The sequence below is a fragment of the Arvicola amphibius genome, chromosome 9 (genome assembly GCF_903992535.2).
Source record: "Arvicola amphibius chromosome 9, mArvAmp1.2, whole genome shotgun sequence".
Taxonomy (NCBI): domain Eukaryota; kingdom Metazoa; phylum Chordata; class Mammalia; order Rodentia; family Cricetidae; genus Arvicola; species Arvicola amphibius.
In genome coordinates this window covers 104,777,441-104,802,304 of record NC_052055.2, presented here as the reverse complement: position 1 = coordinate 104,802,304, position 24,864 = coordinate 104,777,441, and the positions used below count along the sequence as shown (strand labels likewise).

General features: G+C 44.0%; 1 protein-coding gene and 1 pseudogene across 1 annotated transcript; one reads left to right on the top strand and one right to left on the bottom strand.

Annotated features, from left to right (window-relative positions):
* Positions 1 to 313: 313 nt before the first annotated feature.
* Positions 314 to 24,864, bottom strand: Slc25a16 (solute carrier family 25 member 16). The gene is given in 10 exon segments (XM_038343458.1): positions 314 to 1,105; positions 2,813 to 2,881; positions 5,022 to 5,184; positions 7,301 to 7,367; positions 7,720 to 7,841; positions 15,920 to 15,999; positions 17,187 to 17,242; positions 17,245 to 17,327; positions 20,862 to 20,948; positions 24,630 to 24,864. Coding segments are annotated over 10 exon segments (1,005 nt in total). The 5' UTR covers positions 24,751 to 24,864; the 3' UTR covers positions 314 to 948.
* On the top strand, positions 22,687 to 22,809 carry LOC119824099 (annotated as a pseudogene).

The window sequence follows — 24,864 nt, the reverse complement described above, 5'->3', positions numbered from 1 at the left end:
GTGGGGGATAAAAACAAGCAGTGTTAGAGGGCTGGGGCTGTAGGCCATTGGTCGTGTGCCATTAGCATGCATGAGTTTGACCCCTGCACCTCAATAAAAAAGAAAAGGGGAGCCAGGCAGTGGTGGCGCATGCCTTTAATCCCAGCACTCTGGGAGGCAGATGCAGGCGAATCTTTGTGAGTTCGAGGCCAGCCTGGTCTATAAGAGCTAGTTCCAGGACAGGCTCCAAAGCTACAGAGAAACCCTGTCTCGGGGTGGGGTGGGGGGGAGGAAGGGAGAGAGAGACAGAGACAGAGACAGACAGAGAGAGAGAAAGAGACAGAGAGAGGCAGAGAAAGACACAGAGAGACAGAGAGAGGGATGTAGCTCAATGGTGTGGTGCTTGCCTCACATGTGCAAGGCCCTGGGTTCGATTCCAGTCCCTCCCCACATCAATAACCATGATCACAATTAAAAGTTGGGGATAGTGTGGCAAGACCAATGACAGTCTCTTGAACTCCAGTATGAACCTACCTCTCCTTCCAAACAGATCTTTAAAATAACCACAGGTCACCACCGTCAGCACGAGATGGTTTTTTCAGCATTCTAAGGTATAATGTCTGGCATTAAAAAGTACGTTGGAGCAGGCATGGTGGCACACCTGAAATCTCATACTTGGGAGGCAGAGGCAAGAGGATTTCCGTGAGATTGAGGCCAGCCTGGTCTCCACAGTGAGTTCCAAGCCAGCCAAGAGTTACATGTCTAGAGCCCATCAAAAAGAAAACAAAAAATTCTGCTAAATACTTTTGATCCATGATTTAAAAACATGCAGAAATCAAGTATCAAAGTCCCAGTGGCTCCTGTGACAAGGCAAACATCCCCTTCAAGTAACATTTCTCTCACAGTTAAGGTAACATTTATATATATATTCGCCTAAGGATTTATGGAGGAAAACCATAATTTTTTCTTTCAGTTAAGGTGGAAAAATTGTTTCATAATTTCATACGTTGTGAAAGCCACAGCTTGAGAGGGAATGCAGCGGATGTAGTTCAGAGATAAGCCACGATACAGTCCTTTCCTGATCCCATGGTGTCCGTACACATACTTCATGGTCTCCCGCATGGTACTGAAAGACAGTGGGAAAATGATGTAGCAACCATTCATGAGGCAACAAGACAACCTCAAAACCAGAAGAGCTTTGTTTATTGTTGGTTGGTTGGTTTGTTGGTTGGTTGGCTGGCAGGTTTCTTCAGACAGAATCTTGTTTTATACCCTGGGTTGGCTTTGAACTGTAATCTTTTGCATCCCAAATGCTGGGAAAAGAGAACTATGCCACCAGGCCCAGCCCATAGCAACACTTTTTTCTTCTTTGTTTTTTTTTTTTGAGACAGGGTTTTTCTGTACAACAGCTCTGGCTGTCTTGGAACTCACTCTGTAGACCAGGCTGGCCTTGAGAGATCCACCTGCCTCTGCCTCCCAAGTGCTGGGATTAAAGGCGTGTATGTGCCAGGTGCTGTGGGATAATGCTCTTGTACACGGTAAAGATCTGCCACTCGTATTGGTTAAATAAAATGCTGATTGGCTAGTAGCCAGGCAGGAAGTATAGGTGGGACATCCAGACTAGGAGATTTCTGGGAAGAGGAAAGGCAGAGAGGCAGTCACCAGACAGAGGCAGAGGCCTCAAACTCACAGAGATCCTCCTGCCTCTGCCTCTGCCTCCCAAGTACTGGGATTAAAGTCATGCAGAGAAATTTAAATTACACACATAGCTCACTTACTACTATGTATAATGAAGCTTCTAAAATAGGTTTTAGAGTTGGCACAGAACAGACACCAGGATCCCAGCCCTGGGAATCTGAGAGCTTCACGGGCTGAGGTCAGTCTGGGCTCCATGTTCATGCTACAGTTTGAGACCTTGTCTCAGAACAAACCAAGAACAAAATTGCTTTGTTTTGACTTTGTGTTTGGGGGAACTGAACCCAGAGCCTTTCATGTGGTAGGCAAGTGCTCTACCAGTACATTACAGCTCAGCACAGGAGGGGAAGGAGACGTGACTGACACTTTATGAAGTTACCATTGTGTACTGTGGGGATAAAGGAGGAGGAATGACTGCTGGAGAGACAAGGGTCCTCTCCTCCTCCTGACTTTCAACATCACTCTTCCTAAGCAGAGGGTGGTCCATGCCTGTCACTGCAGCCCACAGCAGGCTAAGGCAGGAGGACGGTGCAAGGTCACGGCCAGACTTGCACTGTATAGTGCCATTCTGTCTCAAATACCAAGAAGCCGGGTCAGAGGCTCACACTCTCACCGCAGGCACCTAAAACTACAGAAAGGAGATCACAGGTTCAGGATCAGCCACGTTGCATACGAAGTTGGAAGCCAATCAGGGCCACTTGAGATTCTATCTTTAAAAAGTAGAAATTAAGGGGTTAGAGATGGCTCAGTGGTCAAGAGAGCTGACTGCTCTTACAGAAGACCTGTGTTCAATTCCGAGCACCCACATGGTCTATAACTACACTGTCTATAATTCCAGTTTCAGAAAGCCCAACACCCATGGCAAAACAAAATATCAATGAACATAAAATAGAAATAATTTTTTAAAAAAGTAGAAATTAAGCCAGGTGGTAGTGGAGCACTCCTTTAACGCCAGCACTAGGGAGGCAGAAGCAGGCAGGTGTCTCTGAGGAGTTTAGAGGCCAGCCTGGTCTATAGAGCTAGTTTCAGTATGGCCAAGGCTACACAAAGAAACCCTGTGTTGAAACAAACAAACAAACAAAAAAGACAGAAATGTTTAAAAGGAAACATTACATTTCTAAAGATTAGGAACACTTACAGGCACTTTTCAAACTCCGGTAGGACTGTCCCTAACTGCATTCTCCGACGAGTCACATCAAATGGGTAGCTAAAGAAACAAGAATTAAAGACTTAAAATTATCTCTCATTTCCTACTTGACAACCGTTGAAACCAAAATCCCACATCCACTGGCCACTCCTCTTGTGGGATGTTTGTTTATTCTATATGAAAATGTGTCTATGGTTTGCTTCACCTGCCTAAGGCACCTGGTTAATTTAATAAAAAGCTGGATGGCCAATAGCTAGGCAGGGGAGAATAGATGGGGCCTCTGGGCAGAGAGAGGAACTCAGGGCTAGAACAGGGCACTGCAGGAGATATCAACCAGACATGGAGGGATTTGGATGTACAGAACGGAGGTGAGGTAAAGAGCTACATGACAGAACACAGATTAATAGAAACAGGTTAATTAAAGTTACAAGAGCTAGTTGGGAACAAGCCTAAACTAAAGGCCAAGATTTCACAATTAGTAATGTCTCTGTGTCATTATTTGGGGGCTGGCAGTTCAAAGAAAGTCTTACAAGAAAGACTGGCTACAAAGTCCAGCACAGGCGGGTAGAGGCAGGAGGATCTGAAGTTCAAGCCATCCTCATAACAAGTTTGAGACCAGTTCTGATTACAGAAGACCCTGTCTCAGGTGAGGGGGACATGGAAAGAAAGAGAAGACAGGTTAAGTTATGAGTCAATTGTGAGGAAAGGGAAGTGACAGACCCCAAAAGAGGTCAGGAATGTAGAGAGACGGCCATGAATCCACAGAGGAGCTGTGGTCCACAGAAAGTTTCCACAGCCAAACAGACACCTTCTGTCCTTTATCTTCCACGTACAACATCAGCTTATATCTGAATCCACAATCTGCTGTCCCAGGGCAATTCTTGGTCGTGAGCATCCTGTCCAGCTGACTCTGGCTTTGCTTCTCCCACCCAGGACTCTTGCTGAGTCTGGTGACAGCACTCTCTTCCTGCTACCTTCCTGGTGCTCAGGACCTGGACTTCACCATCACAAAGGCTCTCTTACTTTCTTTCCCTGATGAGTCCCCTGTTGCTAAGTTTCCAGCGCTTTTATCTTGTTCTACTTAATCTCTCTTGGTCTACAGAAATATCCAAGTTAGATATAGTAATGTATTTATTATAATGTTCCCTCTATATGCAGGCAGGTTTAACTCCAGTTAAACACTGTACTGTTTCAATTAAAAACAGCTGGGGTGCCGGGTAGTGGTGGCACACGCCTGTAATCCCAGCACTCAGGAGGCAGAGGTAGGCTGATCTCTTTGAGTTTGAGGCCAGCCTAGTCTACAGAATGAGTCCAGAACAGCCAGGGGTGTTACACAGAGAAATTCTATCTTGAAAAAAAATTTCCTTTACAAAGATCATTCACTAGATTAGGAAACACAAATAATAATAATAATAATAATAATAATAACAATAATAATAATGAGGAGAAAGAGGAAGAAGAAAAACAAAAAGAAGAAAGGAAGAAGAATGCTTGCTCCTGCACAGAAAACCTGAGTTCAGTTCCCAGCACCCATGTCAGATGGCTCACAGCCATCTGTAATGCCAGCTCCAGACCTGACAGCCTCTTCTGACCTCTGAGGGAACTGTACACAAATCCACACATATACATAGTTAAACATAAAACAAAATCTAAACAAAAGGGGAACTTGCTGAGTCAGTAATTTTATTTTCCTTCAGTGAACCTTACTATGCTTCATATATTATCTGGAACAAAGTAAGTTTTTGGTGGGGGTGCACGTCTTTAATCCCAGTACTCAGTAGGCAGAGGTAGGCAGATCTCCATGAGTTCAAGGCCAGCATGATCTACAGAGTTAGTTCCAAGACAGCCATAACTACATAGAGAGACCTATCTCAGAAAAAAAAAGTTTTAATGCAAAGGGCTTTACACACACACATGCACACTATAAATAGCTCAAACTCCAGAAACTTCTTGTGGGCAAATTGATGAGAACAAATGAACATCATATTTAAAGGATTCTCCTGAATTTTTTCAAATGAATCCACAGGGAACTGAGAGGATCCAGATTCACATAATCAACTATTGGCATGCAATGACCTATAATATACTTATAATGAAAGCATATCTGAAAAGTACTTAAATTAATACTTATGAACATTAAGTCCTATTTGATTGTGGAGAGAGAACACAATGACTTGGCAACTGAAGCCGAGACCCTTACGATATCGTCTGTGCGATTGCTCCAGCAACACCACCACAAAGTAAGTTGATGTGCGTTTTCAGAACTAAGACATTGGGGTTGTCAGACGAAGGCCGGCCAAGCAGGGTGGGGGCATAGGAAAGCCCGACGCTCTTCAAGGTCCCAAAGGTGAAAAAGGAAACACCTGCAAAGCAAAGTATGGACTCACCACGACGTGAACTGAGAGACAGCTTCCTTACACCAACCAATTCAGCTGAAGGGACAAAGTATGCATTTCCTAGTCTATGATAATTGCCTTAAGATAAGATATTTAATTAATATCTATAAATACTAATTCAAAGATATTACCACATATAACAAGAGCATTGGTTTTTCCCTACACACTAATGTACTATGCATTGAAGGGGCAGTAGTGAACATAATTTCATATCATATAGGAGTAGAATGAAGCAGTATTCCAAAGTTTAAACCAAGTGAAACTTAAACTCATAATTCATAACTCATGGAAGTTCTAGACAGAGTTTTACCATGTAATCCTGGCTGTCCTGGAACTTACTATGTAGACCAGGCTAGACTTGGTCTCTTATGAGCTAAGATTAAAGGCATGCACCACTACACCTGGTTCATAATTCATAATTATATATACACATGCATACAATAAATAGATATAATAAAAATTTTAACTATAAAGACATTGAAGCCAGGCTCAGTGGAAACCACCTGTGAGCCCAGCAGTTGGGAGTCCCAGCAAGAGGATCAGGATTTCAAGGTCATTCTCAGCTACACAGTAAATTCAAGACTAGACTAGGGTACAGGAGACCCTGTCTCAAAAATAAATATGCATGCACACGAAACAAAAGCATAGCAAAAGCAACAAGAAAGTACAGTATGTCTCCAACACATTTGAACCTTGAAAACACACATCAAAGAAATCAGTCGCAATATGATTCCTTTATTGAAAAGCAAACCTATAGAGATAGAAAGCCTAACAGCTGTTTAGACTTGGGAGTCCCAACTACGGGTGAAAGACGATGTCAAATTATGATGATGGCTACAGATCTAAAATCAGCTAGTAACCAATGAATTGGACCCTTACATGGGCAAATTGTATAGTGTTCTAGTCATAACTCAATAAAGTTATTATTGAAAAACAACTGAATTGTGATTCATTGAAAGACACGTTGGGGCTGGAAAAGGGCTGAGCCATTAAGAGCACTTGCTGCTCTTGCAAAGGACCCAGCACCCACATGGTGCCTTACAGCTGTCTGTAACCCTCTTCTGGCCTCCTAGGCCAATAGGCACATATGCAGTGTACATACACACGCACAGGAAAACACTCATACACACAAAATAAATTTTCAAAAAGGCAGTGCTGTAGCCAGCAGAGCAGTTATAACCCTAGCACTTGGCTTCAAGGTCCTCAGCTGCACAACAAAGCCAGCTTGAGCTACAAGACTTACCTAAAAACCAAAAAAGAAACAAGAGAAAGAGGTTCATGTATATTACGTGGACTGGCCCCAGACTCCCAGGCTCAGTTTCTGCCTTAACTCTCAGGCAGATTGACTGCAGGTGTTCACCACTATGGAAACGTAGCAGAGGACGATCTTGGCATTCTGGCCCTCCTCCCACCACCTCCCCAGTGCCACAATTAAAGAAATGTGCCACCACACATTTTTAAAGTTTTATATATACGAGTGTTGTGTATGTGCACTACTTGCAAGTCTGATGCCTGCAGAGTCAGAAGTGGATGTCAGATATCTGAACTGGAGTAACATGATCGTGAGCCATCGTGAAGGTACCCACCAAACCCCAGTCTTCTGCAAGAACAGCCATTTGCTACTCACTGAGTCGTCTCTCTAGCCTCGAATCTCAAGTCTTAGTGTTCATTACTAAGGCTTTAACTAAATATGATTAATAAAAGACATAAAATTGCATTTCTACTCAGAGTATTTAAATAGTAAATTTTATATACAATGGGCTGAATGACCATATACGAAACATAACTCTATTTTCATCATTAATTAATAACAATTTTCAGATAGTATCTTCCTTATGTTGTCACTTTAAAAACCCTGATGACATAAACACAAACAGGATGCTGCCAAAATTTCATTTAGCTCTGTTTTGCTTTGTTTTAATTTTGAGATGGAGTCTCACTATGTAGCCCTGGCTGGCCTGGAGCTCACTATGTAGATCACTCTGGTTTCCAACTCACAGAGATCTGCCTGCCTCTGCCCCTGCCTCTGAGTGCTGGGAGTTTAAGATGTGCACCACCTGTCTTAGCCCAATTTGAATCATACCTGCATATGGAGCCATTCCTAATATAGTAGGCATCAGACCTCTGTAGAATCCAAGGAAACCACCTTCCTTTGAATGAAAAAAATGAGAAGATTATATCGTGTTCACTATGATAAACATCCTAATAAAAGCATATGATACAATAGAAACAACCCTAGGACTCACCTGATCACAAGTATGAACTTCTCAGGATTATGGCTGCTGTGATCACTTACAATGTCCTCCCTCCCTCCTCCACTCTCTTTTTCCTATGGTACTGGAGATCAATCCAGGACTTGTGGAAGGTAAGGAAGTGCTCCAACACTAATCTTACACCCCGATCTAGCATCATTAATTCCAAATAAAGGAAAAGGTAGAAACCTTCAATACTTTCCTAAATATAAGAAGACATGCAGTCAATTCAGAAAGTGGGATGAAATACCTTGGCATAAATTGTCTTGAATGCATGAATGATCCCTGAATAGGTGTGCTCTCCTTTCACCTGGAAGGCTAGACGCACCCTAACGACATCAAGAGGGTAAGTACAGATGACCGCTGTCATGCCTGAAAAAAACAGAATCATACATGTCAAAAGTGTACATGGGCTGGAGAGATGCTCAGAGGTTAAGAGCATTGCCTACTCTTCCAGAGGTCCTGAGTTCAATTCCCAGCAACCACATGGTGGCTCACAACCATCTGTAATGGGGTCTGGTGCCCTCTTCTGGCCTACAGGCATACACACATACAGAATATTGTATACATAATAAATAAATAAATATTTTAAAAAAACAACATTTAAAGAAAAAGTGTACACACACACACACACACACACACACACACATTTTCCCTATAGTAACATTCTCAGCATTATGGAAATGGTGAAACCTAATCAGAGAAAGGTGATATCAAAGACTAAAGGATTAAATCAGGTAATAGTAGTAGTTAAAAAATAAACAAAGGTGAGTTAGGGGTTTTTGGTTAGTTGGTTTTTAGAGAGAGGATCTTACTCTGTAGCCTTAGCTGGCCTAGAACTCAGAGATCTGCCTGTCTCTGCCCATGAGTACTAGGTGTGAGGGTGTGTGCTATCCATCCCGCCTGAAAAGAGAGGCAGTTTTCCAAACATCATCTCAAGCACCTCTCATAGTAAAATCCCATTGTCAGCACCAAAGTGGTTCAGAAAAACAACATGGGTTTCATTTTACTGGATGTGGGATTAGTAGTAAAAACGAATATAAGCCAGGCAGTGGTGACATGTGCCTTCAATCCCAGCACTCTGGAAGCAAAGGCAGGTGAATCTCTGAGTTTGAGACCAGCCTGGTCTACATAATGAGTTCCCAGGACAGCTAACCGAGAAACCCTGTCTCAAAAAAACAAAAACAAAACCAAACCAAAGAATCCCCCCCATACACACACACAAAGAAAAGATTGTAAAACTGGTGGGGTGGGGTCAGCACAGCAGAAGCCCTCACCAGTACAGGGCCTGCTATGTATCTGGCAGACATCGCTCTCTCTTTGGTTTTGAGACAGGGTTTCTTTGTAGCTTTGGAGCCTGTCCTGAAAGTCACTCTGGTAGATCAGGCTGGCCTTGAACTCAGAAATCCATGCCTGTCCCCTCTTTCTGAGTGCTAGGACTAAAGGTGTGCACCACCACCACCTGGCTGTAGCGGACTTTCTTTTGGGTCACCAAACAGCTCACAAATCAGGACACAGAGATTTATTATTGGTTTATGGATACTCGCCTTATCTTATGCTTGTCCCATTAGCTCTTATAACTTAATTTAAACTGTTTCTTTTCATCTATGATTTGCCTCGAGGCTTTTAACCTTTCTTACAACCCCTGCAGCATTGGGAGGCATCCCATAGTGATACCAGAATCTTCGGGGAGAGAAGTTCCTAAGGTTTCACAAAGCGGAATCTATTCTACTTGTTGGTACCCAGTTTACAGGATTAACTTCAGAGCACAATCACTACTTTGTTTTTAGAATTTAGATCACTGCCGAGGACCATGCCAGAGGAGCAGTGAGTTGCTGCTCCCCAGAAGGTGTCAGCCCACCAGAAGGGAATCCTCTGATGGGCCAGTTTCAATAGAAAAGGCCATGGGACTGTAGACCCTGCATTGTCCTCTGCTTCTGCTGTGCCTTTACATGTTGGCTGTGATTTTTTTCTCTGGGGAAATCGCCGCCGCCTGTAATGTAGTGTTTATCTCTTGGAAACATCCCGTTCTATCGGGCATTTTTACCTGTGGATTGTGAAGATGACCCCTCCCTAAGTGGTGCTGTTCAATATGATAATAATAATGATAGCTTATACAGAGTTTTGATAAATAAAAATAAATACAAGGATAGGTTTCACAGCCTGGGCCTGTGAGTCTCACCCAAGGAGCTGCATGGATGCAGCTCAAGTTAAAGACTAACAACTGAGTCCCGGTAGCCCAAGTTTAAATTCTTTTAACATTAATGTCGGGAGATGTGCTCACAGGTTTCGGAGTGCATCACAGCTGAAACAAACCTTTGAAAATAACAGAGTTAGACTAAATTGTTTCTGTTAAATAACTTTGAGGTGAAAAAACTCAAAAGACAATCTAAAGTTTTAGAAAGGCACATAGTTGAATGTTGGGAGTAGTGAACCCCCAGATCCTGAATTTCTTGTAAACAACTTGTTTTCCCCTGTTCTGAGTGCCTGCAGCTGCTCTGAGCACGAGACCCTCAGGAGTTCCTGATGGCAGGGGAGTGATTTCTGGTGGGTTTGGCTGGGGCATGGCTATCTGTCAAGGATCCCTATATAAGCGGCTCTGGTACACAATAAAGGGGGCATTCTTGGAGCATGCCTGTTTCAAGGATGACCCGTGTCTCTGTCTGTGAGTCTTTGTGTGTTTCAATCTCCAGCCCTTGCCCAGTTCGCGAACTGTATTGGTGGCGCATGGAGCACAGACAGGCGTGGTGTGCTACAGTTGAATGCAGAACTCTTCAAAAGTCAGGGAACAGGAAACAAAGCAGAACAATTATTACTCTCCTTGCTAGGATTGGCTGATGACCAAAGGTGATGTCTAATTCCTTATACCCATTCTCGTCCTCGATCTCCTGACGAAAAAACTATTAATGAATGGATATACACCCTAAAGATTTAAGTAGAGTTGAATGATTATTTTTTCATATATAAAGGTTTAGGTTTGTGATTTAAGATTCCTTACAAGATTACCTTTCAAGATAAGTAATAAAGTAATTGGCCCTTTCTTTGTAACTGCAAAATGCAGCCTGCCAGTAAAAGACCTGACCAAAAAAAAAAAAAAAAAATACCTTGCTTGCCACATGGTTACTCTATAACAAGTTGCTTGGGTTTGAATGCATGTGGGTTCTTGGGATGATTTGTTTTTTCACCTGTAATACATAAATGTTTGATCATGTGAGGGAGATGAGAAACATGTGTTTACCCAAAATCATTTACTTGAAAAACAGAATGTAACTGTTTTGGACTCTTGTAATGCCTAGAAGATTCTGTGGGGGTATAAAAGCTGTAAAAACCACATGAGATAGGAGAGAGAATAAAAGGGAGAAAATAAGAAGAGGAATAAAGAAGGAAACCATCAAGAATTTGTGAGTGTCTTTTCCCTAATCCTGCTCAGATAGAAAAGTTTAGCTTTGCTGACTCTGTGAATTCCTGTCAAGGTTCTGTGCTGCTGGAGGCTGTCCCCAGACAGCAGTAGATCACTTTGTTATTAACTAAATAGAATAAAAAAATATGAGGGGCTGGAGAGCTGGCTCAGTGGTTAAGAGCACCAGCTGCTCGTACAGAGGTCCTGAGTTCAATTCCCAGCAACCACATGGTGGCTCACAGCCATCCATAATGAGATCTGGTGCCCTCTTCTGGCAACATAAGGCAGAACACTGTATACATAATAAATCTTTGAAAAAAATATGAATAGCTAGCTGTGTATTGTGGCTGACACAAGCAACCCACCATTCCTACAGCTGAGACAAGAGTTACCACAGATCCCAGGGCCATCATGAGCTACCTAGTAAATTCTAAGCAGCCTAGGTTACAAAGTAACGACAATCCCAGCACTGAGGAAGCAGAGCCAGGCAGATCTCTGAATTTGATGCCAGCCTGGTTTACAGAACAAATTCCAGGACAGCCAGAGTTGTAGAGAAACTCTATCTAAAAAAACAAACAAACAAAAGGCTGGTCATAGAGCATGCTAGCACTGAGAGGTGGAGGCAGGGAATCAGGAACTAGGTCATCTCCATTTTCAGATGCACAATGAATTTGAGGCCAGCCTAGGCTACAAGCCTGGCATGGTGGCTTTTAGTCCCAGCACTCAAGGAAGCAGAGGAAGGGTGGATCCTCTTTGAGTTTGCGGCCAGCCTGGTCTACATATGAAATTCGAGGTCAGTCAAAGAGGAAATCAAAAGGGGGCATGGAGATGGCTCAGAAGGACAAAGAGCCTGCAGCAGCACAAGCTGCCATCTGAGTTAGAGCCCAGGAGTATGGTAGGAGAACCGACTTCCAAAGTAGTCTGGACCTTCACATGTGTACACATGAGTGCACGCACCCATGAACCACACACACCCAGATGTTAAATAATAAAAAAATTAAAGGACCAGTGAGATAGTTCATCGGGGTAAAGGCATTTATCAACAAGCCTGCTAACTTGAGCCCAATCTCCAGGAAAATGAAACAAAGCAATTCCTACACGCTCTCCTCTGATCCACAAAACACACACACCCCCCCCCCCACATACACATATAATTTAAAAATTTTGTAAGGCAGGAGAAATACCTTTTTACTTTGTGTTTATTTTTTGCCTTTTGTTTTGGTTTGGTTTGGTTTGTTTGTTTTACTTCTCAAGTCAGGGTTTCTCTGTGTAGGCCCTGGCTGTCCTGGAACACACTCTGCAGACCAGGTTGGCCTCGAACCTCAGAGATCTGCCTGCCTCTGCCTCCTAAATGCTGGAATGTAACGGTGTGTATACCACCACTGCCAGTTTATTTTTGCTTTTTTTTGACAGTATCTTGCTATATAATCCAGGCTGGCCACCAAGTTTCAATGATCCTCATGTCTCAGCCTTCAGAATGGTAGGAATTTAGGCACGCACCACTGTGTTGTCAAAAACCTCTTGTCTGGGGAACCTCAATAGTAAACTCTCAATGGTTTTGTTTGTTTGTTTTTGTTTTTGTATTTTTTTAATACAGGTCCCTCTATTATATAGCTCTGGCTGTTCTGGAACTCTGAAATGTAGACACAAGCTGGCCTCAAAATTAGAGATCTGCCTGCCTCTGACTCCCAAATTATGGGATTAAACGGTGTGTGCCCCCACACCTGACATCTCAGTTCCCCCATGAACATACGAGTTCAGTGCACTATGGGACACCTTCATCTTCCAGGGAGGAAATGAGCCTCAGCCAAGCTGAAATGTGCTTTGGTTGTTATGGGCAGGGAAAACTCTTCTTTTCCTCTTGAGTCAAAAAATTGAAAACTAAACATGCTATGCAAACCATGTAAGGGCTTCCCTCTCTACATGCTCAAGCATAAGAAAACTGACAACTGTATTGTGCTATTATTTTTCTCTCTCTCAATTGGTATTCAGAGACAGGTCCCACTCAGTAGCCTAGGTTGGCCACTAGCTCTTGGCAATCCACCTGCCTCTAGCCCGAATCACAGTGCTGGAATCACAGGCATGAGCCCAACACACCGTGCATTACTTTCTCATTCTCTCTATCCCTCTTCTTTCCTTTTTGAGACAGGGTCACGCTCTGGAGCCTCAGTTACCTCAGATTCTCTGTGCAGCCCCAGCAGGCAGGGGACTCAGGTCCTCCTGCCTATACTTTCACAGTACTGACAATGACAGCATTAGTCTACTGGGAAGAGCTTGAGGAACTCAGCATTATCTTCTCAACCTAGTCAGCATACTCACTGCGTGCACAAACCAAAAAGATTTGAGGGTACACGCGTCTGGTCCCAGCACACAGGAAGCTGAGGCAGAACTATGAGTGTCCGGGGGGCACTGGGGTGGTGAGATGACTCGGTGGGGTAAAGGTACTATCTGCCAAGTCCGACAACCTGAGACAGGAAAAGACAGTCGACTCCATTCTCACAACACTGGGATGTCTTTATTCCCAAGTCCCTCACCGGATGCCATACAGATGGAGCCACACGTTCTTCAATTTCCAGCAACAAAAGTGTGAGCTAAATAAATCTCTTGTGTTTCTAAGTACCCAGCCTCCAGTATTCTGCCACAGTAACAAAGAAGAGCACTATAATGCATTAGAGATATAGAAACTAAGCACAAAGTGAATGACATTCCTTAGATGTTGTAAGGAGTCCAGTTCGATAGTGTGTCGGGATAGAAGATGACTGCTTTTGAGATCTTAAGTTGTAGGAAAACCACACAGACTTGTGGATAGCTGGGAGCAAGAAGAGCTGACAGCTGAGACTCTGCTGGGCACTGTAGACCACATCTTTAACTCCACACTAGATGAGGAGGGTCCATCTCTCTCTAACACCCCAGGGCCACAAGAGCCATCATTATTCAAATAAAGCAAACTGTGCGGTGTGGTGCCTTCTGAACTGTATTTTCACACAGAAAACAGAGCTCTCCGGACTGGAATCACAGCTCAAGGGATGAGTATTTGCCTGGAATGTTTGCAGCCTTGGTAGAGAGCAGAGATCTCTGTCTGAGGCCAGGGGCCACTTTAATCCCAACACTAAGGCGAACTCACAAGTACCTCTGCCTCCCAGTACTGGGATTAAAGGTGTGCGCCACCACTGCCTGGCACCTTTTGTTTTTTTAAGACATGGTCTCATGTTGCCCAGGCTGGGCTCAAAATTACTGTTTAATCAAGGATGCCTCTGAACTTCTGATCCTCCTGTCTCTACCTCCCATTGTGGGATGACAGCAAAACACAACCTTGCCTGGTTTAAGTGATGCTGGGAATTAAACCCAGGGGAGCCTGCATGCTAGGCAAGCATTCTACAAACTGAGGTCCATCTCTAGCCCCACAATCTTTTATCTGTTCCCTAGAAGTAGCATACACAAGGAGAGGACACTATGAGAACACAGCTGTGGATTCTACTTTAACAAATCAGTAAGTCACAGTGGTCCTGAGTGACTCACCCATGGCCAAAGGCGGATGAGTAACTGTGGTCAGCCTGGATCCCAGGAAGCGTGCTGTCTGCTCAGCCACTCAGAACCGCAGGCAAGAAAGACCATGACTTCACATCTAGGTTCTAGCAATTCCCTTCTTTTTCTGTCACCTTTATCTTGCCATCCTTAGTTCATGGGAACTGACAGAGGCAAGAAGACCTTCCTCAAGCACATGACCTTGACTCTCAGCCTGTGGCTTTTCATTTGTTCAGTACGTATGGAATTGTAATTGCAGGATGGGGGGAATGGGCTCCGCCAAGGTTTAAAATAAGATGCGCTGAAACAACCATTTCAAAAATCCACTTTTTACTTTGAAAAGTATAAAATTCATATTGTTACATTGAAATGACTAAAGGTAAAACAGATAATAGATTACTAAATATAAATTAACCAGAATATTAATTCATATTTAAATAATAGGAACAAAATATAAACTGTAATTAATTAAACAGGGAAAACAGAACCATCAGACAGCCACAGACTAAGTAGTCTTGCATTACCTAAACAATAAATGTTTTTTTGCTTTTTCAAGACAGGGCTTCTCTGTGTTTCTGGGTAGTCCTGGCTGTCCTAGAACTCACTCTGTAGACCAGGCTGGCCTCAGACTCAGAGATCCACCTGCCTTTGCCTCCCGAATGCTGGAATTAAAGGAGTGCACCACCACTGCTTAGCTAAAATAAATATTTTTTTAAATAAAGATTAATTTTTCTTATTTTAATGTGTGTTGTCTGCTGTCTGCCTGTATGTGGTATGTGCAAGAGAGTGCAGATGCCCATGGAGGTCAGAGGCCATCAGATCCTCATGGGAGCTGGGTCACCACAGAAACTGTGACATACTTGAAGTGAAGGCTAGGAACCAACCTAACTCTGGTCCTCTGCGAGAGCAGAAATGGGGCTGGAGAGATGGTGTGGTACTTAACAGTACTTATTACTCTTCAGAAGACCTCAGTTCAGTTTCCCAGCACACATGTTGGGCAGCCCATACAGCCAATAACTCCAGCTCCAAAGGATCCAACATCCTCTTCTGGCTTCCATGGGCAGGTGTACACACACACACACACACACACACACATACACACATACACATAAATAAAAATAAATATTTAAGGGGCTGGGGAGATGATTCAATGGTTAAGAGCACTGGCAGCTCTTCCAGAGGACCTAGGTTTAATTCCCAGCACCCACATGGCAACTCACAACTGTCTGTAACTCCAGTTCAGGGGGATCTAACACCCTCATATAGACATACATACAGGCAAAAACCCAATGCTCATGAAATAGAAATAAATAAAATTAAAAAAATAAATATTTAAATACAGGCCAGCCAGAATTACATAGTGAGACTGTATGTTCAAAAAAAGGAATGAATATATTTGAATAAATCTATTTTTTAAAAGAGCAGCAAGTACTCTTAATTGCTTATCTCTCTAACCACCAAAATTAAGCACTTTAATACAAAGAAAACTTACTTACCAAATATAAATTAAACCTATTCATCTTACCTGCCATGGATCCAGCCATTAATCTGTGTACATGACCAGAAACTCCCAGCTTTGTAGTAATGAACTAGAAACCAAAAACACTGAATTAAATGAGATTCTATTTTATGTGTTAAAGTTAGAAGAGCTAGAGAGATGGCTCAGAGGTCAAGAGCATTGCTCTCGCAGACAACTTGGATTCTCTTCCCACTACCCACAAGGTGGCTCATAACTGACCATAACTGCAGTCCCGGGGCATACAGCACCCTCTTCTGGTTACCACAGGCACCAGACAGAGACATTTACAGTACACACACACACACGCGAAGGCAAAACATTTGGACACATGAAATAAAAATAAATCTTTTTTAATTTTCTGAAAATAAGTTTTAGTTGGGTGGTGGTGGCACACCCTTTTAATCCCAGCCACTCAGGAAGCAGAGACAGGCAGAACTTCTGTAAGTTGTTTTGTTTATTTTGTGTGTGTGCGTGCGTTGCGTGCGTGCGTGCGTGCGTGCGTGCGTGTGTGTGTGTGTGTGTGTATGATTGTGCATATTCACGGACTTTAGGGGACAACTGGAAGGAGTCAGCTATCCACCTGGGATTGAATTTAGGTTGCTAGGCAAAAGCTACCCCTACCCTCTGAGCCACTGCACTCATCCTATATATACCTTTTGAGAGACGCTTTTGAGCTGGGCATGGAGGTATACGCTTACAATTCCAGCACTTGGGAGGTAGAGGAGGGAAGACCAGGAGTTCAGAGCCAGCGCTGGCTACCAGTAAATCCAGGCCCCTCTCAAAACAAATGGGAAATGAGAAGATGTTCAGCTGGGAAGTGAACTGCACACAAGCGTAAAGGCCTGCACTTGCTTCTCCGCACCCAGGCTTCACCACCACCGGCAGCAGGCACAAGGTTCCTGGTCACAGTCCCCAGCACCAGACAAAATTCCAATGCAGAGCACAGGTGAAGACCATGGAATCCCCTGGATGTGGGCCGGCAGAAGCAAATGACCATCAAACCCAGGCTCTATTTTACATGAAGATACTGTTTCAAAACAATGAAGATGTAAGGGCCTACAAGATGGCTTACTAGTAAAGGCACTGGCCACCAGCCTGATAACCTGAGTCCAAACCATGGGACCCACATGATGGAAGGGACTTCCATGTGTGTTCTTTGAACTTGCATGTGTGGCACACACACACACAGAGACACACACACACACACAAATGAACACAAATATCTCATATTAAACATAATATTTAAGAAATGAAAGAGAAAAAATCCAACTACCGTTTGTAATGCTCAAATGCCATGAACTGGATTGCACCATAGGGAAAGAATTCGAATCATCATTTGCACCGTTTCCTTTATACAGTCCAAGGTATCCTTCTTTTTGGGGAACGCACGCATGTGTAGAAAGTACCCCTATTTATGGAAAGAGTTTAGAAGAAAAACCACTATTAAAGTCTTGAAACTATAACTTCGAGCCAGGCATGTGGCTCACATCTGTAAGCTGTCTGAACTGTTTTTGTTTTGTTCTCCTTTTTCTGTTGTATGTATGTGTTTGCCATTGTGCATGTGCTTGGAGAATGTGTGCACACTGGTGTGTTCAATGTCACAGTGCATGTTGGTGGAGACCAGAGGACAACAAAGTCAATAGGCTTATATGGCAAGCATCTGAACCCCACTGAGCCCTCTTGCTGACCCTCATTTTTGTTTTTTTGATGTTGTTGTTGTTGTTGTTGTTGTGTGTGGTGTCTGTGTGTGTGTTGTTTTATGACGGGGTCCTACTATATAGCTCCAGCTGGCCCGCAGTTCAGAGATCTGCCTGCCTCTGCCTTCTGAATCCAGGATTAAAGATGCGTGCTGGATCCTGTTTCGTTCTTTTTCCTAACTGTAACCTCAAAGTAAGCATACTCAAGGCCAACCTAAAGAATAGTAGTCTCAATGCTCTCTCCTCCAATAAACATATCTAAATTCAAATTTTCATAGAAAACACTGACAGACATTACTAAAACATCACTCATAATGAAATTGTATTTGAGGAATTATATAATTTCATGAGCGTTTTGCTTGTTTTCTTAGAAAGGTTCTCCTATAACCCAGGCTGATCTCAAATACACTTCACAGCCAGGAATGACCTTGAGTCCTGATCCTCCTGCCTCCACCTCTCAAAGTGCTGGGATTATTAGTGTGTACCATCAGGCCTGACCACAAGTGGTAATTTATTTATTTTTTAACAGTTTATTATTTTTTTATTTCTAAGAGACTGATGATGAAGCTTTTTAAAAATGTGCATTGGTGTTGCCTGTGTATATGTCTGTGTGAAGGTGTCAGAACCCCTGGAAACTCGAGTTACAAATAGTTGTGAGCTGCCATGTGGGTGCTGGGAATGATCAAGCCTCTGGATGATCAGCCAATGCTCTTAACTGTTGAATTATCTCTCCAGCTCCAATTTCTTTATTTATTTCATGTATACAAACTGTTTTGTCTACATGTCTGTATACATTACATGAGTGACAGTTGCCATAAAGCTCACAAGAGGGTACTGGATCCCCTGGAACTGGAGCCATAGATGACCATTAGCACCATTGTGTGGGTGCTGAGAACTGAACCCAGTTTCTCTACAAGACAAAAAAAGTGCTTCCAACCTTTGAGCCATCTCTCCAGACCACAAGAGAAATGGTAATTTCTATATCACAGTTAAACGGCATCATTTATTTAAGTCATATGAATAAGCGTTACTAACATAAAATATAAGGTTTACCACTGAGATGGACGTAGTGGCATACACCTTTAATTCCAGTACTGGAAAGACAGAAGCAAGTGGATCTCTGTGAGTTCAAGGCCAGCATGATCTACATAGTGAGTTTCAGGACAGGGCTATGTAAAAAGGACCCTGCAATAAAAATAGATAGATAGATAAACATAGATAGACCAACAAAAAACAACCCTTACCACTGCAAGTACAGCTATAAATCTTAAAATATTATATTCAAAGTCATGGCAAATTATATTGAATGAGCCAGAACCACCTAACAAGATTAGCAACAGTAAAAATATATCTGAGGTTCAAATGTTGCACTGAGAATTATCTACCTGAAACGATGAGAGAAGACTCCTCAGGCTGGCCTAAGCACAAGTTTATTTCCATAAGGAAATAACAACAAGGAAGTAACGAGAACAGGCATCTCTGGATACTCAGTACTGTGCAGAGCTGAGTGGCAGAGCACTTGTTTAACTTGCGTGAGGCAACAGGTTCATAATCATACAAACACAAACTTTAAAAGTCAGCCAGGAGAGTGGGCACAAGCGCCTTTTAGTCCCAGCACTCAGGAGGTAGAGGCAGGTGGATCTCTGAGTTCAAGGCTGGCCTGGTCTACAGAGTTTGCAGTCCGGACAGCCAGGGCCAACAGTAAAACCCTGTTTTAAAAAACCAAAACCAAAAAAAAAAAAAAAAAAGTCTTGCACTGCTTAATGCAGGGTCTGTTAGCCTCGGGAATACCGACAACAAAGGGCTTTGCTCTGCTCCACCTGTGGGTATCTTTAGATTCCAGCAACATGAATCACTAATCCATTATCAGTGTCCACTGGGGGCATTGCCAAGATGGCCAGTGGACAGCTGAAACTTCACATAATATCAAACCCAGAAACACTATGTTTTCCTGTACAAACATGCTTATGATAAACTTTAATCCTCAGATAAGGCACAGTAAGCTGTGCATGGTGGTTTGCTCCAGTGACATCCACACTGAGAGGACTGAGACAGAAGGACTGACATGAAACAGGCCAATCCTGCTACAGAGTGAATTCTAGGCTAGCCTAGGCTTCAGTGAGATCTTATTTAAAAAAAAAAATAATTAAGTAAAATCGATAAAAGGAAACCAGTTATGGGGACCCAAGCCTATACTCTAGTATTTGTTGTGGCTGAGACAGGAGACCAGGTCAGCTTGGACTACATAGCTACAGACAGAGCTGCATCTTTTTAGACACGGTCTAAAAAGAGGGGTAGCGAGTAGTCCCTTCAAAGCTTATCCCAGACATCACTCTCTTACTCCTCTCTCTACAAGAAAACAGGTAGATAATGCTTCACTCCTTTCCATCTTTAGCATCTCTTCTACCTAGTTTTTTACGTCAACTTGACATAAGCTAGAGTCATGTGAGAGGACAGAACCTCAACTGAGAAAAGGCCTCCATAAAAAAAGGGCTGTAGGCCAAGGCTATAGGGCATTTTCTTAATCAGTGATTGATGGAGGAGGGCCATCCCTGGGCAAGATGGGCCTTGGTTCTATAAGAAAGTAAACTGTAGCCAGGTGGTGGTGGCACATGCCTTTAATCCCAGCACTGGGGAGGCAGAGGTAAGGTGGATCTCTTGTGAGTTCCAGGTCAGCCTGGTCTACAGAAGTAAGTTCCAGAACAGACTCCAAAGCTACACAGAGAAACCCTGGTCTTGGGCTGGAGAGATGGCTCAGAGTTAAGATCACTGACTGCTCTTTCAGAATTCCTGAGACAATTCCCAGCAACCACATGTGGCTTACAACCATCTGTAACAGATCTGGGGCCCTCCCTCTGGTCTTCAGACCAAAAAAAAAAAAAAAAAAAAAAAAAAACAAACAACAAAAACCATTGTATACATAATAAATAAATTTTTTTTAAAAAAAAGAAACCCTGTCTTGAAAAAAACAATAATAATAATAAATAAATAAATAAATAACTAAGTATAAAGGAAGTAGACTGAGCAAGCTATAAGGAGCAAGCCAGTAAGCAAGCACTCCTCCCGTGGCCTCTGCATCAGCTCCTGCCTCCAGTTCCCTGCCCTGTTTGAGTTCCTGACTTCCTTCCAATGAAGAACTGGTGATATAGAGGAGTAAGCAATAAACCCTTTCCTCCCAACTTGTTTTTGTCATGGTGCTTCATCCCAGCACTAGAAACCCACACTAGGACAGCATCTGTAACTCACCTAAATGTTGTAATGGTGGTTGTGAGCTTGTAATAAAACCTTTACTCGATCCAAAGGAGCAACTGTGGTTTTGGCACAGCACCCAGCAATACCTAAAAGAAAATGGAAAGGTCAAAAGAATCTGGATACCATCTCTTCCTAAAGGGAAATCATCCACGGGTCTAGTGAGTACCCCAAGTATGGTTCAGTTTGGGTCCCCATAATGAGACTGCTTGGTAATAGGGTTATGCAGATGAATGACCCCCAATCCCTGCCAACCTAAAAGCAAGTTTTAAGAGTCACACAGCAATGCAATACCATGTCTGATGAGCAGAGGGCAAGACACCCAACCAGGAAGTTCTACTTGAAACTGATTTCTTGGCCGGGCGTGGTGCCGCACGCTTTTAACCACCCCAGCACTCGGGAGGCAGAGGCAGGCAGATCTCTGTGAGTTCGAGGCCAGCCTGGTCTACAAAACAAGTTCCAGGACAAACCAGAGTTACACAGAGAAATTCTGTCTTAGGAAAAAAAAAGAAAAAGAAGGAAGGAAAGAAAGAAAGAAAACAAAGAAAAAAAAGGAATTTAGGAGCTTGAGAGGATAATTCAGCAATTAAGAGCCACTGCTTGCAGCCCGGGCGGTGGTGGCGCACGCCTTATCCCAGCACTCGGGAGGCAGAGGCAGGTGGATCTCTGAGTTCGAGGCCAGCCTGGTCTACAAGAGCTAGTTCCAGGACAGGCTCTAGAAACTACAGGGAAACCCTGTCTCGAAAAAACCAAAAAAAAAAAAAAAAAAAAAAAAAAAGAGAGCACTGCTTGCTCTTCCAGAGGACCTGAGTTCAATTACTGGCAACCTACAGGGTAGCTCAAAGTACCAGGATGCCCTCTTCTTGGCATCCACTAGCAACCCCCTACATATGGTGTGAACACAGACATATAGGAAGCCAGGCAGTGGCACATGCCTTTAATTCCAGCATTCGGGAGGCAGAGGCAGGATGAATCTCTGTGAGTTTGAGGCCAGCCTGGTCTACAAGAGCTAGTTCCAGGACAGGCTCCAAAGACTACAGAGAAACCCTGTCTCGAAAAACAAAAAACAAACAAAAGACATACATATAGGCTAAACAACACCCATACACATAAAATAAAATAAAGGAAAAACTGTTTAACTTAAGCAAATACAAAATATTATGAAGACTTTTCTACCAAGAGTCAGGCATGGGGTTCACACCTATAATACCAACACTGGAAGGCAGACGCAGAATATCTGCCTCAGGTCATATCAACTTTGAAGCCAGCCTAGACTGCATGAAAACCTGTTTCAAAACACTGTCACCACTACCTACTGCACAAACATAAGGACCTGAGTCTAGGCCTGAGTCCAGATCGCGTGTACCCATCTAAAACCTGGGCATGGTGGCATCTGACTGTAACCCCAGCGTTGGCAGGCTGGAGCAGTCAGATCTCTGGAGCCCACTGATCAACCACCCTAAGCAATCAGTGAGCTCCAGGGAAAGACTGCTTCAAAAACCTAAGGTGGATGGCCAGTCACTGGAGTTGGAATATTCTTTGGCGCTGCCAACCAGTTCCCAAATAAAGACAAAGAGATTATTATTATTATGAATGCTTAGCCTTAACTTAGGCTTCTCTCTCTCTCTCTCTTCTCTCTCTCTCTCTCTCTCTCTCTCACACACACACACACACACACCACACACACACACAGATAAATGTATTTTTAAATAAATAAAAAGAATCTTTCCCCCTTCCCAAAGTGCTAGTAATGGTGGCACAATGGCCTATAACGCAGGACCTAGGCCAAGGCAGCAAACTAGGAGAATCAGGAGTTTAAAAGCCAGCCTCAGTCACCATTCCTTTCTTCCCGTGGATCTGGTACACAAGAGCCGCCAAGTATAAACCTCCTTGGTAGTCTATGCAGCCTGCTGGATGTCCGGGTTCCCCTTAGAGACCTTTGGGACAGGTTTCTGATGTGGTGTTTAGATCTCTGATCTCAATGCTGACCCCAACCTAGGACCTAGAATATAGACAGGGGTGCCTTTGGGAAGCCTTAGGACAGGTGGCCCAGGGTTCATGTAGGCAGTTTGAATGAGACGGCTCCCAGAGTCTCATATGCTTGAATACTTGGTCCTAAGTTGGTGGAACTGTTTGGGAAGGCTCAGGAAGCATGGACTTATTGAAGGATGTGGGTCACTGGGGGTACAGGCTTTGAGGGTTCAAAAGACTCCCACCATTGCAGTGTGTCTTTCTATGCCTCCTGCTTAAAGATCAGAATGTAAGCTCTCAGCTGTGGCTAAAGTTACGCCTTTTTTTTTGAGATGGGGTCTCACTGTGGTATTCCTGGCTGTTCTGGATTTGCTCTGTAGCCCGGTGTGCCTTGAATTCACAGATATCAACCTGGCCCACCTTCCTAAAGCACTGGGATTAAAGGAGTGTGCCACCAGGCCCGGTCAACAGATATTTCTTTTGTCCTCTGATACACACACACACACACACACACACACACAGAAGGCCAAGGAAGTGGGGCACCTAACTGGAACTCAGGTGTTCCAGTATGAATAAAGAGATGTCATTGTTTTGTTTTGTTTTCTGTTTTGGAGATAGGCTGGGCCTCCAACTTACATAGATCCACCTGCCTCTGCCTCCTGAATGCCAGAAATAAGAGATGCTTTTCAATCTGCAGAAGAAAATAATTACATTCTCAAATCACTGCAAGCTATGGACACAATCTTTCCACAAGTCCTCATGATGTGGGTTTTTTTTAATTGCCATTCGTAAATAATTAGGTGATGACCACTCAAACAATCAGTGGTCTTTGGGAAAGGGGAGGTAAAGATAGTAACATCTGCACACAGAGAGAGGAAATCTGAGACCCGGAAACCTTCTGGTCTTGCGCCACAGAGTACTTCTTTCAAGCAATTGCATGCATTTTGTTCTACCAGTTCCGGGAACCAGTTTGGGTGGCAGGCAGCTTTGCACAATACCCCTAGTCATTTTTGTTTTGTTTTTGAGACATGGTATCACTAGGCATTCCTAGCTGTGCCCTGGAACTTGCTATGTAGACCAGCAAACCTCCAACTCAAGATCTGCCTGTCTCTGCCTCCCTGATGTCAGACTCAAGGCACGTGCCACCACGTCCACCTCATGCCCTAGTCTATTTTTAAAAAAGCTGGCCTCCAGAGATTGACAGTGGTGGCACACGCCTGTCATTCCAGCACTTGGGAGGTAGAGGCAGGAGAATCAGGAGTTCAATTCCGGCTTCAAATACATAAGGAGGGCTGGGAGAGGGGCTACATGAAAAGTTTCATATTCTCAACCTCAACCCCTCCTTTCTCCTCTCTCTCTCTCCATCTCATCTCTCTCTCCTCTCCTCTCTCTCTCTCTCTCTGCTCTCTCTCTCCTCACACACAACACACACACACACAAACCACGTGTGAAGGGAGCACGAGCGCAAGCGGGCTTCCACCCTCCTCCCCAATATTTGTTTTCCTTTTAAGCAAACGGCAAACCCAGCCTACACTGTCAATCAGATTATTTGTAACAGAAAGAGGCGCCTGCCCATCATGTCCCACCTAAGGGATCCTTTCTGTTGTCAACCATAGGGAACAGGTGCTTGGTTCAGTCCGTCCACTTCCCTGGGGCCGGTGGAGGGATCAGACGATTCGGCAGCCGCTGAGGATCACTGCCCTGGCTGCCCGAGCTGTCACCACCAGCGGCCTCCGGCTCTGACCCGCCGTGGCCCGACTTCTCCAACCCATCCCCCGGTCCCGGCGGCGGACACCTACCTCCGGCCAGGAAGGAACGCAGCCAGTAGAAGTCTCGGCGCGAAGCCGCGCCACCGCTCCCCGCCGCCTGAGGCACCGCGGGTGCAGGGTCGGCCGCCGCCAGGGCCGCCGCCGCCGCCATCGGGACCTGCGCCACGTCCCGATCCTCCGCTGCCAACTTACAAAACCCTGGGCAGCACCATGGCTGGAGCCGGCTCTGACAGAGCCCGGCCGCCGGGGCGGGCGGGGCCAGATG